The following is a 16,216-nucleotide window of genomic DNA, read 5'->3' as shown; positions in this document are numbered from 1 at the left end:
AGTTTGTGTAATTCATGGGGAGGGGGGGGCAAAAACTGCCATATCTCCCTCCACCAGAGCAGTAACAAGGAAATTTTGCACCCAAAGCAAGGGCCGGCTCCAGGTTCTTAGGTGGCAGGTCCCTGAGTCCCTGTTGGAGGGAAGGACCTGTCACCGAATTGCCGCCACTGCTTCATTCATTCTTCAGTGGCAATTCGGCAACAGGTCCCTGAGTCCCTCTCGGAGAGAAGGACCCGTTGCCGAATTGCTGCTGAAGAATGAATTAAGCGGCGGCGGCAATTCGGCGGCAGGTCCTTCCTTCTGAGAGGAATTCAGGGACCTGCTGCCGAATGGCCGAAGAGGTGGCAGCGGTAGAGCTGCCACCGAAGCGCCGCTGATCACAGTAGAGCTGTGCCCCTCTGCTTTGCGCGCCTGAGGCAAGTGCCTCTCTCGCCCTTGTTACGGCACTGCTCTCCACATTCAGAGAGGGGGCAATTTTTATGAGGGTATGTTGTACAGATCTCGCTATACAGGGCAAGACATTGCTGACACACACTGAGCTTCGTACACAAGCAGACACTGCAGCAGTGACTCAAGACAGGCTTCGTGCTGTCACATGGAGGCTGCATCTTGCCAGAGCTCACAACCCTCCTTCAACCCCTAGCTACTCTTGGCTCACCACGAGCATTTTGACAGGAAGTACCAAGCAGTAATAACAACAATAATACTTGTGTGTGTGAGAGAGTGCAAGCCAGGGCATGTGAGGGAGACATGTTAATTACAGCCCTGTCAAATTCTTGGGGAAGGCACACACCCAGTTGGATTTTTGAGCATTGTTGATTAGGTGGCCATCTTGGTCTGGATAAGAACAAGGTGACCTCCATGTTGTGACAGTTTCTTGTTCCCCTATTCTGGGCAAAAGGCGGGAAAGTGAAAAGAGCGGGAATCAGTTGTTGCTAAATAACCAGTTTCTATATAAACCAACGAAGGGAGGGGCCAGGGGCTCTTGAGTGCTGGAATCCTTGGGGCTTAGGTGTCAAAAAGCTCTCTCTCTGTGATGTGGTACAGCTTCCACATTGGCTACTGCAGGCCAATAACCACTCACTGAACAAAGTTGTCATCTTGGGGTTAATTAGTTATTTTCTTTTGGGAAGCAGACGTGCACTCTTGGACTACATCTGGTTAGTTAGATCTGACACTCACCCATAGACAACCCAAAGAGGGATAGGGTGGGTCTGAGATATGGTTACTTGCCTGTCTTCGACACCTGTGATCCACAGTTGGTGTCCATCGCTGATCTCACCAGTCTGAATTCTGCAACCTCGCCAGCGGCAGTACCTGAAGGAGGTAGAAAAACATCTTTGCTTTATTGAGTGTGTGCACACGCATGTGTATGCTTATATTCCAAATCTCCAGTGTCCTTAATCCATTCCTCTCCCCTTCCTTCCCTCTCCTTTAGTAAATAAATTGTTGTTGTGAGTTCATATCAATCTGGTGGTTTCTTTTATTCTAGCTCTGATAGATGGGCTTAAGGGGGGACCCCGTGGGAGGTATACTGTAAAGCTCCTCAAAGTCTTCTGGTCAGATAGGCTCCCTAAAAAATCCTTAGAGAGAGAGAGAGACTGTGTATGTGCGTGGGGGGAGACTGTGTGACAGTGTGTGTGAGTGTGTGTGTGAGAGAAAGAGAGAGAGAGTGTTCAGTGGTTTGAGCATCGGCCTGCTAAACCCAAGGTTGTGAGCTCAATCCTTGAGGGGCCCATTTGGGGATTTAGTTGGGGACTGGTCCTGCTTTGAGCAGGGGGCTGGACCAGATGACCGCCTGAGGTCCCTTCCAACCCTGAGAGTCTATGACAATCTGTATTGGGGGACTGACTCATGAGAGCCTGTGTGTGTTAGGGAAGTGTGAGAGACAGTGAGCGGACTGTTAGTTTAAGTCTCCCCCCATCTGCCCACTCACATGGAAGTTTCCCTCGTCCTGTCCTGGCCCTGGCCAGAGACCGAGCAATGCAGGCAGGCACGGTTCAGGGAGGAACTCCACTGTGGGCAGCAATGGGCTGGCGCTGCACGGCTCTGGGCTCCCCAAGCAGGGGCGGCTCTAGGTATTTTGCTGCCCCAAGCACAGCAGGCAAGCTGCCTTCAGCGGCTTGCCTGCAGGAGGTCCCTGGTCCCACGGATTCGGCAGCAACCTGCAGGAGGTCCGCGAAAGCTGCGGGACAAGTGGACCCTCCACAGGCATGCCACCAAAAGCAACCTGCCTGTCACCCTTGCGGTGACCGGCAGAGCACCCCTCCCCACCCCTCCCCACCCCATGGCTTGCCGCCCCAGGCACATGCTTGGCGTGCTGGTGCCTGGAGCCGCCCCTGTCCCCAACACTGGGTCAACAGAGCCAGAGGCTGAGTCCTCACCCAGCCAGCTCAGGAGGGAGGGGACAGGGTTAGGGAGAAGCCCCCCAGTGCCCACAGAGAAGAGAGGATTCCAGCCGCAACCAGCCTAGGCCATGCCCCACATTTTTGGGTGCCTTACACAGCCGTGTGTGTCTAAGGACGGTCCTGTGTGCACGTGAGTGCTGGGTGAATCATAGATTAGGGTTGCAAGAGACCTCAGGAGGCCATCTAGTCCAAACCCCTGCTCAAAGCAGGATCAACACCAACTAAACCATCCTAGCCAGCCAGGCTTTAACAAGCTGGGCCTTAAAAACCTCTAAAAGATGGAGATTCCACTACCACGCACCAGAGGAGGCATGAGAGAAGCATCAGCAGGACAGGGAAGGAAGCCCAGGCTGGGGAAACTAGTAGGACCCCAATATATCAGGTGGCACCGGGGGAGGGTCTAACCCATCACACCCACCCTCCGCCCCCCTCCTGACCCCTTCGGCACCGGCACGTGCCTGTGGGGGAGGGGGTAGCGCTGGCGCAGTTGTGCGCATTTGTAGCACTTTGCGTCACAGCTCCTGGCCTCACCCCCTTCGCTCTGACTGCTGGCCCCGCCCCGTGGGTCCCACTCTAACAAGGCGGCCTGGAGGGCGGGACTTTCTCAGGAAACCGTCGCCCGGTTTCTGGTCGGCTGGACGCAAAGCGGCCGGGGGCGCCTTGGGGTGACGTGGCGGGCGAGGCGGCCGCAGACCCGGGCTCGGTAATATAACGAGTGGCAGGTATCGCGCGAGCACTACGGGCGGGCGACGTACTACAGCCCCCTGCGGGTAGCAGCATGTTCCCCACTGAGGCAGTGTGCAATGTCCCCCCCCCCCGCCGCAGGGGTAGTGTGCAGTGCTCCCTCTCCGACCCCCCCATCTTGGCAGTCTGCGTAGTCCCCCCCCTCGCATAGGCAGTGTGCAATGTCATCCCCCCCGTTGAGGCAGTTTGCAGTAGTCCCCCCTCCATCCCCCCATGTCTTGGCAGTGTGTGTCTGTTCCCCCCTGCCCCTCCCCCGAGGCAGTGTGCAATGCTCCCTCTGCCCCGCAGTACCTTGGCAGTGTGCAGTGTGATAGTCATGGTCCACTCCTGTTGTCTGGGAATGCTGACCAGGACACACGTTCCCCTACAGCACACACAAACAGACCTGTCTTGGCACGCCAAGCTGCATACTTGCTGCCATGCACCTGCCAGATGGTAGACCAGTGCCATGAGTATCTACCTACGGCAGGACTCCACTAGGAAATTAGGATGTATCCCGCATTTAATAAAAAGGAGAGATTCTTAGTGTGAAAGCGTTTCTCAGCTGTATGTTCCATGTTGCCATCTCCCCAAACACATACAAAAGAGATTCCCAGTGACAGCTGGGCACATCCTGAAACAGCTGCCTCTGAATGTACGGATTCCAACGGGAAAGCTCAGCTTTTCCAAAATCCCCTGGTGTCCTGTGTGAAAGGCTGACCACCTGAGCAGGCAGATGCTTTGGGTTGGTAGCAAAGTTACTGGAGTAGCAGGTTCTTATTCACACCAAAGTAAGTAAAATAGAAGATGGGTCAGGTTATAATATATATATTATTAACAAATTTGCTACTTTTTAAAACAAAGTTTAAACACTAATATATATATATATATTAGTGTTTAAACCTTGTTTTAAAAAGTAGTAAACTTGTTAATTTTATTCTATTTACGTGCCACACACATTTTTGTCCTGCTGTCCAATTCAGTGTCTACTACCATTCACTTTGGGGGTTCTTTTCTCAGCATAACCACATGGGCATAATGTGGCAATAATTGGCAGTGGTACATGCTTATTGGGCCTGAATCAACATAGGAACTCAGTTTTTTCACATTTTCTGTGGGCAGTGAAGCCAGACCCCTTGTAAATGCTGCATTTTGACACTGGTTTGTGGGCATTTAGCTATATGTTGGAAGTGGGAGGAGGAATGCAAACTTGTCAGCAACAAATGCCATGGACTAATGAGTATACACTTGATGTGTCCTGTTTGTCCTATTTCCCTATAAAAGTCCTATTAAATGATCTAGAAGGGGAGATAGCTAGGCAATATTTTTTGTTTATATATAACCAAAGTTTTACCTTGCTTCTGAAACTGATTGGTTATAATCAATAATTTTATCAACTTATTCCACTGAGCATCCAAGCTCACTGGTTTAGTCACTGGTTTAGTCATATCACATCCAGCACTCCAGTATATTTTTGTAACTTGCTGTTTGTACAAAGAAAGATGATGGTTGACATTTTAATCAGTGTTTAATACTGGTATTGTAAAAATTGGTGATGAAAGCAGAGAGGATTTCTTTGTTTGACTTATCAGTTTGCACTAAGTCTTTAGTTCTTCCACACCCACACCCTTTCACTGGTCATTGAAGTAGTTAACATCTGCTCCTTGTAGTTGGGGGGGTGGGGGAGTACCTGAATTGCAATTTGTTTCCAGCCAGCCCCCACATGGTGTTGGTCAGATATGTGTTCTTTGGATTCTTACAGATTAATAAGTATCCCAGTTTATAGATTCTTGCAAATGTACCCAGTGTCATGGGAAACACACAGACAGGTCTGATTTTCAACTGCATTGTGCCTTGGAGTGGAGAATCAGGCTTCAGGAGTTTATATCTGGGTACCTTCTCAAGGGCAAGATGCAGAGGGAAAGCAGGCTTGAGCTATGGGTAGAATTTGTGAAAAAGACCAGTCATGTCATGTGCAGCATAAGGGCTGAGGGTGTATGTCCTCAGGAAGCAGCACGTGAGTAGGTGCATTAAATATGAAGCTCTGTCCTTCATTGAAAACAGTTTTGAAGGACCTTTACAGCCATTATAATACATGCATTTCTTAATGAAAGATATGATATATCATGTATATTTCATTGGGAATTTTCAGTAATACTGTTAGAGAGTTTATTCCTTCACTCTCACACTTCTCTGGTGCTTCTCACATGAACAGAGAGCAACAATACCCGAAGTCCAAAGGTGCAAACAATTTGATGTTTATTGGAGTGAACTTCCAGCAAGCTTAAATCCAAGTTCCTTTTTCCTTATTTTTGAATCCCAGCTTACTTCTTGTTTGCCCCTAATTTAAATAGTAATATTTTTAGCTATATCTTAACCAATCATTCTACTAAAATTTACTTAACCAATCCTAACATTGTAACATGATTAGCTAACCAATTATATCCCACCACCTTAATTAGTTTACACCCAGCAAAATTAATTATACAGCAGACAAACAATTACAGAACCAGACAGAGACTATGCAAAAAAACATACAAAACAATACAGAAGTGAGGATTTCACAACTACATCTATACAGACATAAGGGTTTTACAACTACATCTATACAGACACAAGGGTTCTCCGGCTGTGTCTATTGATAAGTGAGTTCTTACCAGACAGAAAACTATCAAACTACGTTTCTTTTTACATGTTCTAAGCTCTTCCCTTTCTCTGGAGGTGATAGTTTGGCTCACCTTCCTAACAGCCCCAGATTGCCTTATTTCAATATGACTAAACGGGCCCACAGACTGTCACAGTGAGAGAAGGCCCTTACACAGATAGACAATTATTTTGATTCTTTCTTTTATACCTCTGTAACTAGCTAAGTGATAAGAATTCACCTAAATTCTTAACGTAAAGGCCAGACATGCTTGAATATCTATATCCTAACAAATACTAGAAGCTTTGGTTTCCCTCTGCTTCCGATATATGATCCTACTTCAGTCTGGATTTTCCTGGATATGAGATGGGTTGACTGTGTACAATAATATAATGATGATCCTGAAACTCTTCTATCTGCAGATAAGAATGACCTTTTACTCCCTACGAGAACTAGGCTTTCCCTGTAGTTCGGCCTCCATAAAGAACAGTAGCAAGTCAGTTAGTTGAAAAATTTAGTTTTTTTATGCATACGGGACCGGGAGAGCAGCAGGAAGAATTGAAACTGGGTGTTAATCTTCTGTTTGCATTTCAGGGCAACCATGACAGTTTCCTCTCTCGTCCAGCTTCGTTTGGTTTGGTGCTGTTGGACCCTACCAAGATGGCAGATGAACAACCATAAGAGACCCTTGGCAGTGTGGACTAGTGCTACTGCTCAGTGGACACTTAAGCAGAAGAAACTAGCAGAGCTATACAGGATGCCAGTGTCCAGGCCATCTATCTTATCAGGCACCAGCCTGCTGGGCAAGCGAGCTCTCTCTACAACTTCCAGCAGCCCCAAGGAAGTGATGCTGACTAGTGAGCGGTATGGTGTGCAGAGGCTTCCCTTCTCTCATGTTTCTGATAGTGATATAGCTTTTTTTGAGCACCTTATTCCTGGTAGAGTCATCACAGACCCAGATGAATTGAGACTGTTTAATGTGGACTGGCTGCAGTCAGTCCGAGGTAGGTGTTTTAACATTTCGACACACCCCTTTTAACCATGATTAGCAGTATATATTAGCAGCTATAAAAAATAGCAAAAAGTCTTTCTTGTATTTATTTTCTTTCTAAAAACCTGCTTCCCTTTTTAATAATACTATTGGATATACTCAACCTTTAAGAGTTTATTCTAATAGTTTTATAGCCATCTATTCCACTGAGCCCTATACTGAAAAATCTGCAGGCAAAAACATCAACTCTGATGCCAAGTTTGTGCTGCTGCTTATTTATACAAATTCTACAAAATCAAGTTTGGGTATTAGAACTGGTGGAAATTTTTCATTCAAAAAATACTTTCCTATGAATTTTTTTTTGGTCAAAACTCTCAGTTTTGTCAGAATTTTTTATTGGAACAAAAAGTATTTCCCAGTCAGCTCTTGGTTAACTGTTAAATTATGTTTTTGTTTATATATACCCAAAGTTTTACCTTTGGTTCATTTTATAGTGAAATTCATCCACTAAGCAGTCAATTATGTTTTAATTGATTCTTTTAGAGTATCATATCTACCTTAAAAATAAGTGTTTGTTTGAAATATTCAAATAGTCAAATCTTTATTTGATTATCCTAAAGATGGAGCTATTGGATGCTGTCCCTGAAAATTAGTCTAAAAATGCAAGAGTCCCTGTATGTTTGTGAGAGCTAGCGTTCAAATCTGAGAAGCTAGCATGAACCCTCTGAGCTTAATTACTAGCTTAGATCTGATAGCACTGCCACCATCCAAAAATTTCCAGTGTTTGGCTCACTCTGGTCTCCCCAAAACCTTCCCTGGGGGACCCCAAGACTCAGAGGCCCTGAGTCTTACCACAAAGGGAAATAACCCCCCCTCCCCTTGTCTTTTCTTTACTTTCCCCCGGCATTCCGCTCGTGGGTTTATCCTGGAAAGATTACTGTACTTCAACGTCCTGACTTACAAAACAGAAGAGGGCAATTTTTCCTTCCCCTCCTCTTCTTTTTCCCCTCCCAGTCTTCCCTGAGAGAACACGTAATCCTTGCACCAGGGGATTTTCTAGTCTCTAGAGCCTCACTTAGCAAGAAATAGAAAAATCTCAACAGGTTAAAAAAGAAAAGCTTATATAAAAGAAAAAAAGACATAAATGCCTCAATGTACAATAACAATATACCAGGGTCAATTTGCTGTAATAAAGAAAAATATGAACAAACAGCCTTATTCAAAAGAATACAATTAAATATCCCAGTAACTACCACATGTAATACAAAAACAATATAATAAACCTATTGTCCCTTCTACCTTTTGTACGTACACTTGAAACAGAAGATGTAGAACTTTGAATTAGACAAGTCCCTCTCATCAGCCGAGAGACAGACCAAAATACACCCCACCCAAAACATTCCCCTCCGAAGCTTTGAAAAATCCGGTTTCCTGATTGGTCCTCTGGTCAGGTGTTTGGTTCCCTTCGTTAACCCTTTACAGGTAAAAGAAACATTAACCCTTAGCTATCTGTTTATGACAGAGCTGTATAAAGTACTTGCCTTGTATCATCATTAAACTCACTGACCCAGTGAGTATTTAGAACAAGGTGTTAAAATACCTTACAGTAGGATATGATTCTTCCGTCTTCAACACAGCGGACTTATTTTTGAGAAGGTGATTGTTATTGGAGTTCTCTTCTCTCCACTTATTTATTCTCTTAGCATGGAAAGTGGCATAGTTTTCCATGGTTGCCAATGCCAAGCCAGTGAAGCAGACGCCAGACTGAGCAGAGCTAATTTAGGAAATTTAAGATTTGCTTCTGTGGAGAAGACCAACGGCCCTAGGAAATTCATGATCCATTTTGGTCAATTTCATGGTCATAGGATTTTTAAAATAATAAATTTAATGATTTCAGCTATTTTAATCTAAAATTTCACGGTGTTGTAATTGTAGGGATCTTGACCCAAAAAGGAGCTGGAGGGGGGGTATTGCAAGATTATTGTAGAGGGTGTTGTGGTATTGCTACCCTTACTTCTGTGCTGTTGCTGGTGGCAGCACTGCCTTCAGAGCTGGGCAGCTGAAGGGTGGCAGCTGCTGCCAACTCTGAAGGCAGAGCTGCCATTAGCAGCAGCACAGAAGTAAGGATGTCATGGTATGGTATTGCCACCCTTCTGCTCTGCTGCCTGCAGCGCTGAGCCCTCAGTCAGCAGCCACCACTCTCTGGCCTCCCAGCTCTGAAGGCTGCAGCACAGAAGGGTGGCAGGGAAGCTCCGAGGCGGGGGCGGGGCCCGCTCCAGGCAGGGCCAGGGGAGAAACCCAGCTCCAAATATTGGTGGAGCACAGCCCCCAGCCTTGAATATTCCTGGTGCTCGGGCACCTCGAGCCCATATAACCTGCCGCCCCTGAGCGGCGGCCATCAATCCTGCGCCACGAGGATGTGAAGTTAGTGATTCTAAGTCGATCTAAGATACGTCGACGTCAGCTACGCTATTCTCATAGCTGAAGTTGCCTATCTTAGATCGACCCCCTCGCCCCCCGACTGAGTGTAGACCAGGCCTTAGTGATCAGAAATGACATTGATGGGCTGCAAAGCGAGCAATGTCCTATAATAACAGTAATAATACTGAGCTCTTATAGTGCTTTTTATCTATAGCTCCCCAAGCACTTTACTAAAAAGGTAAATATCATTATTCTCATTTTACAATTAGAGTATGTTGCTATAGTGAGGACAAGAGATGGTCAGAAAAATAAGAGATTAAATGGCAATAGTTTTGGCAAATACCAGCTCTCATGTGGCTGGAATTTTTCCCACAGAACTTGGATAACTGGCCAGATGTAATAATGGATGACTTTAATTTCTCCCTGAAGTACTGTACACATAAAAAAAGCGGGGTACCAAACTAGGTAAATTGTTGGTAGCGTCCTATCAAATTCACGGCTATCAAAAACACATCACAGGCCATGAAGTCCGGTCTTGTGCGTGTAGGTAGTGTAGACCAGGGGTAGGCAACCTATGGCACGTGAGCCGATTTTCAATGGCACTCACACTGCCTGGGTCTTGGCCAGTGGTCTTGGTGACTCTGCATTTTAATTTAATTTTAAACGAAGCTTCTTAAACATTTTAAAAACCTTATTTACTTTACATACAACAATAGTTTAGTTATATATTACAGACTTATAGAAAGAGACCTTCTTAAAACATTAAAATGTATTACTGGCACACGAAACCTTAAATTAGAATGAATGAAAACTTGGCACATCACTTCTGATAGGTTGCCGAGCCCTGGTGTAGATGTACCCTGAGTTTGGTTACTATTGGAACATTGCAAGAAAGTGTTTCTTCCATGATTTTCCCTGTGCTGCTAAACCAGGGAACAACTAACCTCACCTCATAATTGAAGCTCATGGTGCAGATGACCCTGACGTGTTCTGTTGCCACTAGTGTCAGAAATGCCAAAAGATGTTGGGTTTTTCTTTTTGACCACAATTTTTGCTTCAGATTGATTTTACCATACCTTGCTTTCATTGCAGGCTGCAGTAAGATGTTACTGAGGCCACGGACAGCAGCAGAGGTATCCGAGATTCTCAGGTAATTTACATCTTTTTAACTGATCTTTGCTACTTAGTGCTTCTATTTTGCCATTTCTGAATTCTGTCTTTGCTCTACTCCAACAACTTTCTCATATCATTTGACATTGCTACCAGATTTAATCAATAAACCAGGTAATGTGCATGAAATGAGCAAATCCAGTCTAACTATGAAAGCTAGACCAAGAGAGCTTTCAGGTGGTTAGGGAAAGGAATGGGTTCCTAACTAGCAATGTGATCACTGAGAACAACTAACAAATGTTATAAATGTCAAATGGGAAACAGCTGGCTCCTCAGATCCACACATCTGTGGCCCTGATTAGAAAATCCTTAGTAGTAGTGTGTGGATGTGTGCGTAGGGGGCAATGTCTCATCGTTAGTGATTTCTCTGCTCCACTGAACTGATCTAATTGGAAACAGTGCCAGAGGCAGAAAAGGACAACCCTCAGAAGGTCACAACAGGCTCAGGCTGAAGGAGAAAAATAGCCAAAGGGGAAAAAGGAGATTAGGAGAACAAAAGGAAGAAAAATAAGAGATTCAAAATAAATCCTAAAAGAGAAACCTTAGGCCTGATCCCAGCTTCAAAGAGCTCCTGAACCTGAAGGTCTGATCCTGTATCCATTGAAGTCAATGACAATACTCCTCTTGGTGTCACTGGGTGTAGAATCGAGCCCTAATTTAGCAGCAGTACACAGGCTCACCACTTGGTGGTTCAGACAATTAAAGGTTGATCCCATTTTACAACAGCGTATGAACCCAATACCAGGTGTGTTACAACAAAGTGTAAGGTGATCCTAAAACCTTCTACCATCAAGGTCTGTATTGTACAATGAAATATTTCCTAGTACACTGCAGCTTTGTAAACTTAATACAACTGGAACTTGCAGGATTCGGGATGTCTCTTGGTTCAGCAACAAAAGAACAGCATATTTTCCTAGTTCTAAAAGGTTTTCGAGGAAATTTTTAAAGTGCATTAGTTACAACAAGAGAAAGTAAAAATATTTTTACATAACTAGATAGTCCTTATCCTGAGATGCATCCCAGCTCTGTAAGAACTGATTGTGGCACTTTACCTTCTTGAAGGCCCCTTGCTAGTCAGCAGCTGTTCCTGATAGTACCCTGTGTTCCCTCTAAGGGCCTGAATTGGCCTTCTGTTCTTAGTCCTTCCTTAATCCTCCACCCTGTTCATGTGTATGAGGTCTAAGCAGAGAATTAACTTAGACTGCAATTTTGGAATTAAATTGTAAACTCTGTGGGGCAGAGACCTGTCTTTTCACTTGTTCTGTAAGATGCCCTGCACACACCGATAGTGTAAATAAGGCTACGATGAGCTCACAGAAGTCACGGATTCCGTGACTTCTATAGGCCTTTGTGACACTTTCTAACTTGGGGCTGGAGCTCCCAGCCAGCCCTGCCCCCACAACTCTCAGCCCTCACCCTGGTGGGGGGACCCCACAGCTGCCCAACTGTGGTGGGTGGCCGGTGGACCCCGCAGCTGCCCAACCATTTCGCACAGCAGGGGACCTCCCTGCAGCTGCCCAGCAGTGGCAGGCAGCGGGGGAACTCCCTGTAGTTGCCCAGAGGGTGGCCGACAGATGCTGCAGTTGCCTAGCATTGGGGGATCTCCCTGCTGCTGCTCACTCCCACAGGCAGGGGGCCCTGGAGCTCCCACACACCGCTGCGCTGAGGGACCCGGGAGCCTCAGCAAAACCAAAATCCCATGCAATAAGGTGGAAAGAACACACAGCAGTGTGATAAAGATGTGCTAACAAAGGTAGCCACATGAACAATTAGTTTCTAAAAGGAGTTGACTGCAGTTTGGAGTAAAAATATTGTATTGTACAACAAACTACAAAAAAGGGCATGGTCCTACATTTATATTCCTTTATACAAGGCCTATTGGCATCAGCAAGATTTGTGCTTTCTCACTCTCTATCTGAAATCGACCATTCGTCTCAAATTCAGCTTTTAGGACTGAAACAATTTGCTTTAATGAGGATAACCAATTCATCCAACCAGGGCTGGCTCCAGGCCCCAGCACACCAAGCACGTGCTTGGGGCAGCATACTCCTGGGGGCGCTCTGCCGGTTGCCGGGAGGGCGGCATTCAGCTCCGGTGGACCTCCCGCAGGCATGCCTGCGGAGGGTCCGCTGGTCCCGCGGCTCCGGTGGAGCATCCGTAGGCACGCCTGCGGGAAGTCCACTGAAGCCGCGGGACCAGCGGACCCTCCGCATGGGGTGTCTGCAGGAGGTCCACTGGAGCCACGGGACCAGTGGACCCTCCGCAGCCACGTCTGCAGGAGAGCCACCGGAGCAGTGGGACCGGCAAGCGGCAGAGCGTCCCCCGTGGCGTGCCGCCGTGCTTGAGGCGGTGAAATAGCTAGAGCTGGCCCTGCATCCAACTGCATGTGAAAACAAATCTCCTAGAGACATGAAGAAGGGAAGTGGGGCATGGCTGTGAGCAGTGTGACTGCTGAACAATGTGTTCCCTTTCAGGTATTGTAACAAAAGGAAGTTGGCAGTAAACCCCCAGGGAGGTAACACTGGCCTTGTAGGGGGAAGCGTTCCTGTCTTTGATGAGATTATTATCTCCACAGCTCTGATGAACCAGGTCATCAGCTTCAACAGTGTGTCTGGTAAATATATTTCTTCTAATGTAAAAGGGCTCATCTTCTAATCCTCTGAAAGCTGCCCTCCTTCTGAGGCCACGGAGAGGTGCTTAGTATAGTATCAGCAGGGATTCAAACCAGCAGCACCACCACGAGGAGGCAGCAGAGGTTTCCTGAATCCAGGATTCTTCTGATGTTGTTTCTGATAGTACATGGAGAGTAGGGGAAGGGAGAGGAGTACCTGCACTCATCCCAGTATCTGTTTAAGAAAACCAGATGGGATACTATCTGGATCTGATAGTAAAAGGTAGGACATAAATCACAGTGGTATTGAAGAAAGGATCTGCCAGGTTTATGGCCAGTCTGCACTGGCATTTGTGGAGGAGAGAAATGGAAAAAGTATGCATATGTGGTTGGACTTGGGAAATGAGAAAATCTCTTGTTGATTTGAACATTTAAGTTCTTAAAAAGTTGAGGTAAGGGAAGATTAAAGGGAGAGAAATATTTGGTACCCCTGTGTTCCAGATACCAATCCAGGGCTTTCTCCTCTTGAAAAAAGTGTCAGAATTCCCATAGACTTCAGTAGGAGGGTGTAGCAATGCAGACTCACCCCTGCAGCACCTCCTGCTGGTTGTCTTGGGAATTAGCTCACCAGTCATTGGAGCGCCCTCTGCAGGCCAGGTGTCCTGCCTGTCATTTAGCCCCCATGTCCCTCACAGGACCCTTGTGCCCCTTTAAGTGGGTGCTGCCTCCTGGAAATACCCCAACAGTCTGGATCTCCCCTTGCAGGGAAACCCCCACCCACTATCCCCACTTCGCCTCAGTCTTGGCTACTGCCCAGTCTCCATCTAGCCCCTGTTCAAATTGTGGGGCAGACTGCAGTATAAACCACTCATTACAGGCAAGGGGGGTTCAGACCAGCTGCCTCTGCCTACCCATGATCTGCCCCCGCAACCCAGTACCTAATGGGGCTCATCAGGACTGCAGCCTGGGGCTTTCCTAGGCCAGAGCTCCCTAGCTCCCTTGGCCTTTCCCCAATCTGGATTCCCCACTTAGGACCTTGCAGCCAGGCCCTTCTCCCTGTACAGGCAGAGAGAGTCCCTGGGCCTCTGGCTCACAGCCTTTTGTAGGGGCCAGCTGGGCCTGATTGGGGCATGGCCCCAGCTGGGCCTGCTTTCCCCCAATCAGCCCAGGCTTCTTGCCCCAGCCACAGCCCTCTCCTGGGCTGTTTCAAGCCTCACAGGGCAGGAGCCTGTCACCACCCTGCTACACACACATCCCCCACCCCCTCAAAACCCCCACTGCTGGGGGAAGCAGGAGCTTCTCAGCCTGGGCTCCCTGAAGTTAGCCCTCCAATCTCGTTTCCGCAGCCTCCCAGCCCCAGGCCATCTCCCGGGTTTGGGTTTCAGCCTTCCTGCAGGCCAACTCCATGGCCTCTAGCCATGCCCGCAGGTCTGAGTCCCCCAGGCCCTCTTCTTTCAGAGTCTGGGTCCCCACAGTCACATTCACCGCTCCTACCTCGGTCCCAGCCTCCTGCTGGGCCCAATCTGTTTGGGTTTCCCTGTCACCGACCTCCCCGGCGATGGTCTGGGTCCTGCCCTCTCGGAGGATCCCCGTCATCCCAGTTGCAGTCTTCACCACCTCCCCTGGGTGGCCCCCTGGCCGGTCAGCCACTCTCTTGGCCGCCTCCAGCTGCGTTGCCCCCCCCCCGACCCCAGGGGCAGTCTGTCTGTCGGTGGTCCAACTCCCGGCAATGCCAACAGGCTTCCCACCTCGGTGTTGCCTGGGCCTCCTGCTTCTTCTCGTTGTCCCTCACTGGGCCAGCCCTTCCTGGGTTGCCCTGGGTCACGTTCCTTGGGGCCGGGCAGTCTCATCAAAGTGCCCCTGCCGCCTACAGGCCCAATGCACCCACAGCTGCCTGGGTTCCCTCACCCAGTGCACTACCTGAGGGACTTGTCACCGTCCCTTTTCGGGGTGAGGCACCCTGCCCCTAGCCCTGTAGGGACAGTCCCACCTTATGTGCCCATGCCTGGCACAGGCGTAACAAGTCCTTAGTTCTGCTCTGGGCCTCCTGGCCCTAGGGTCAGGCTCATCCCACTGGAACACATGCCGGAGGAGCTTCCATAAGGCCCGCTGTTCCTCCACCAGCCGAGCCATCTGTCTTTGGAGGGCCCATTGCACCTCCCATAGTTCTTGTGAGTCACCAGCCCCCTTTTGCCATAGTGCTGGCCCCTGTCACCAACCATGGGTAGTCCCTAGCACCTCCACAGAATACACCCCAGTATACTTGGGCTCCATCAACCCCTTTCTCAGTCTCTCCACTATCTTTGGGGCAATCGTCTCACAGTCCTTGCCCAGCCCCTTGTGTCGGGGCAGACCGCCTATGCCTGCATTCTCCACCATCCTGTAGCAATGTGGACTCACCCCTGCGGTGCCTCCTGCTGGTCATCTCAGGAATTAGTTCACCAGTCATCAGAGCACCCTCTGCAGACCAGGTATCCTGCCTGTCGTTTAGCTCCCATGTCCCTCACAGGACCCCAGTGCCCCTTTAACTGGGTGCTGCCCCCTGGAAATACCCCAACAGTCTGGATCTCCCCTTGCAGGGAAACCCCCACCCACTATCCCCACTTCGCCTCAGTCTTGGCTACTGCCCAGTCTCCATCTAGCCCCTGTTCAAATTGTGGGGCAGACTGCAGTATAAACCACTCATTACAGGCAAGGGGGGTTCAGACCAGCTGCCTCTGCCTACCCATGATCTGCCCCCGCAACCCAGTACCTAATGGGGCTCATCAGGACTGCAGCCTGGGGCTTTCCTAGGCCAGAGCTCCCTAGCTCCCTTGGCCTTTCCCCAATCTGGATTCCCCACTTAGGACCTTGCAGCCAGGCCCTTCTCCCTGTACAGGCAGAGAGAGTCCCTGGGCCTCTGGCTCACAGCCTTTTGTAGGGGCCAGCTGGGCCTGATTGGGGCATGGCCCCAGCTGGGCCTGCTTTCCCCCAATCAGCCCAGGCTTCTTGCCCCAGCCACAGCCCTCTCCTGGGCTGTTTCAAGCCTCACAGGGCAGGAGCCTGTCACCACCCTGCTACACACACATCCCCCACCCCCTCAAAACCCCCACTGCTGGGGGAAGCAGGAGCTTCTCAGCCTGGGCTCCCTGAAGTTAGCCCTCCAATCTCGTTTCCGCAGCCTCCCAGCCCCAGGCCATCTCCCGGGTTTGGGTTTCAGCCTTCCTGCAGGCCAACTCCATGGCCTCTAGCCATGCCCGCAGGTCTGA

The 16,216-nt window shown here is 48.6% G+C and overlaps 1 protein-coding gene across 1 annotated transcript in view; it reads left to right on the top strand.

Moving 5' to 3' along the window:
* Window positions 1-2,981: 2,981 nt before the first annotated feature.
* Window positions 2,982-16,216, top strand: part of D2HGDH (D-2-hydroxyglutarate dehydrogenase) — a 30,430-nt gene continuing 17,195 nt past the window's right edge. The window contains exons 1-4 of the mRNA XM_032795843.2: window positions 2,982-3,111; window positions 6,370-6,779; window positions 10,280-10,337; window positions 12,832-12,971. Of these exons, the coding sequence (XP_032651734.1) occupies window positions 6,377-6,779; window positions 10,280-10,337; window positions 12,832-12,971 (601 nt within the window). The 5' untranslated portion in view covers window positions 2,982-3,111; window positions 6,370-6,376. The remainder of the gene's footprint in view (window positions 3,112-6,369; window positions 6,780-10,279; window positions 10,338-12,831; window positions 12,972-16,216) is intronic.

The sequence above is a fragment of the Chelonoidis abingdonii genome, chromosome 8, assembly GCF_003597395.2.
Source record: "Chelonoidis abingdonii isolate Lonesome George chromosome 8, CheloAbing_2.0, whole genome shotgun sequence".
Classification (NCBI taxonomy): domain Eukaryota; kingdom Metazoa; phylum Chordata; order Testudines; family Testudinidae; genus Chelonoidis; species Chelonoidis abingdonii.
This window is presented reverse-complemented; position numbering and strand designations above follow the sequence as displayed.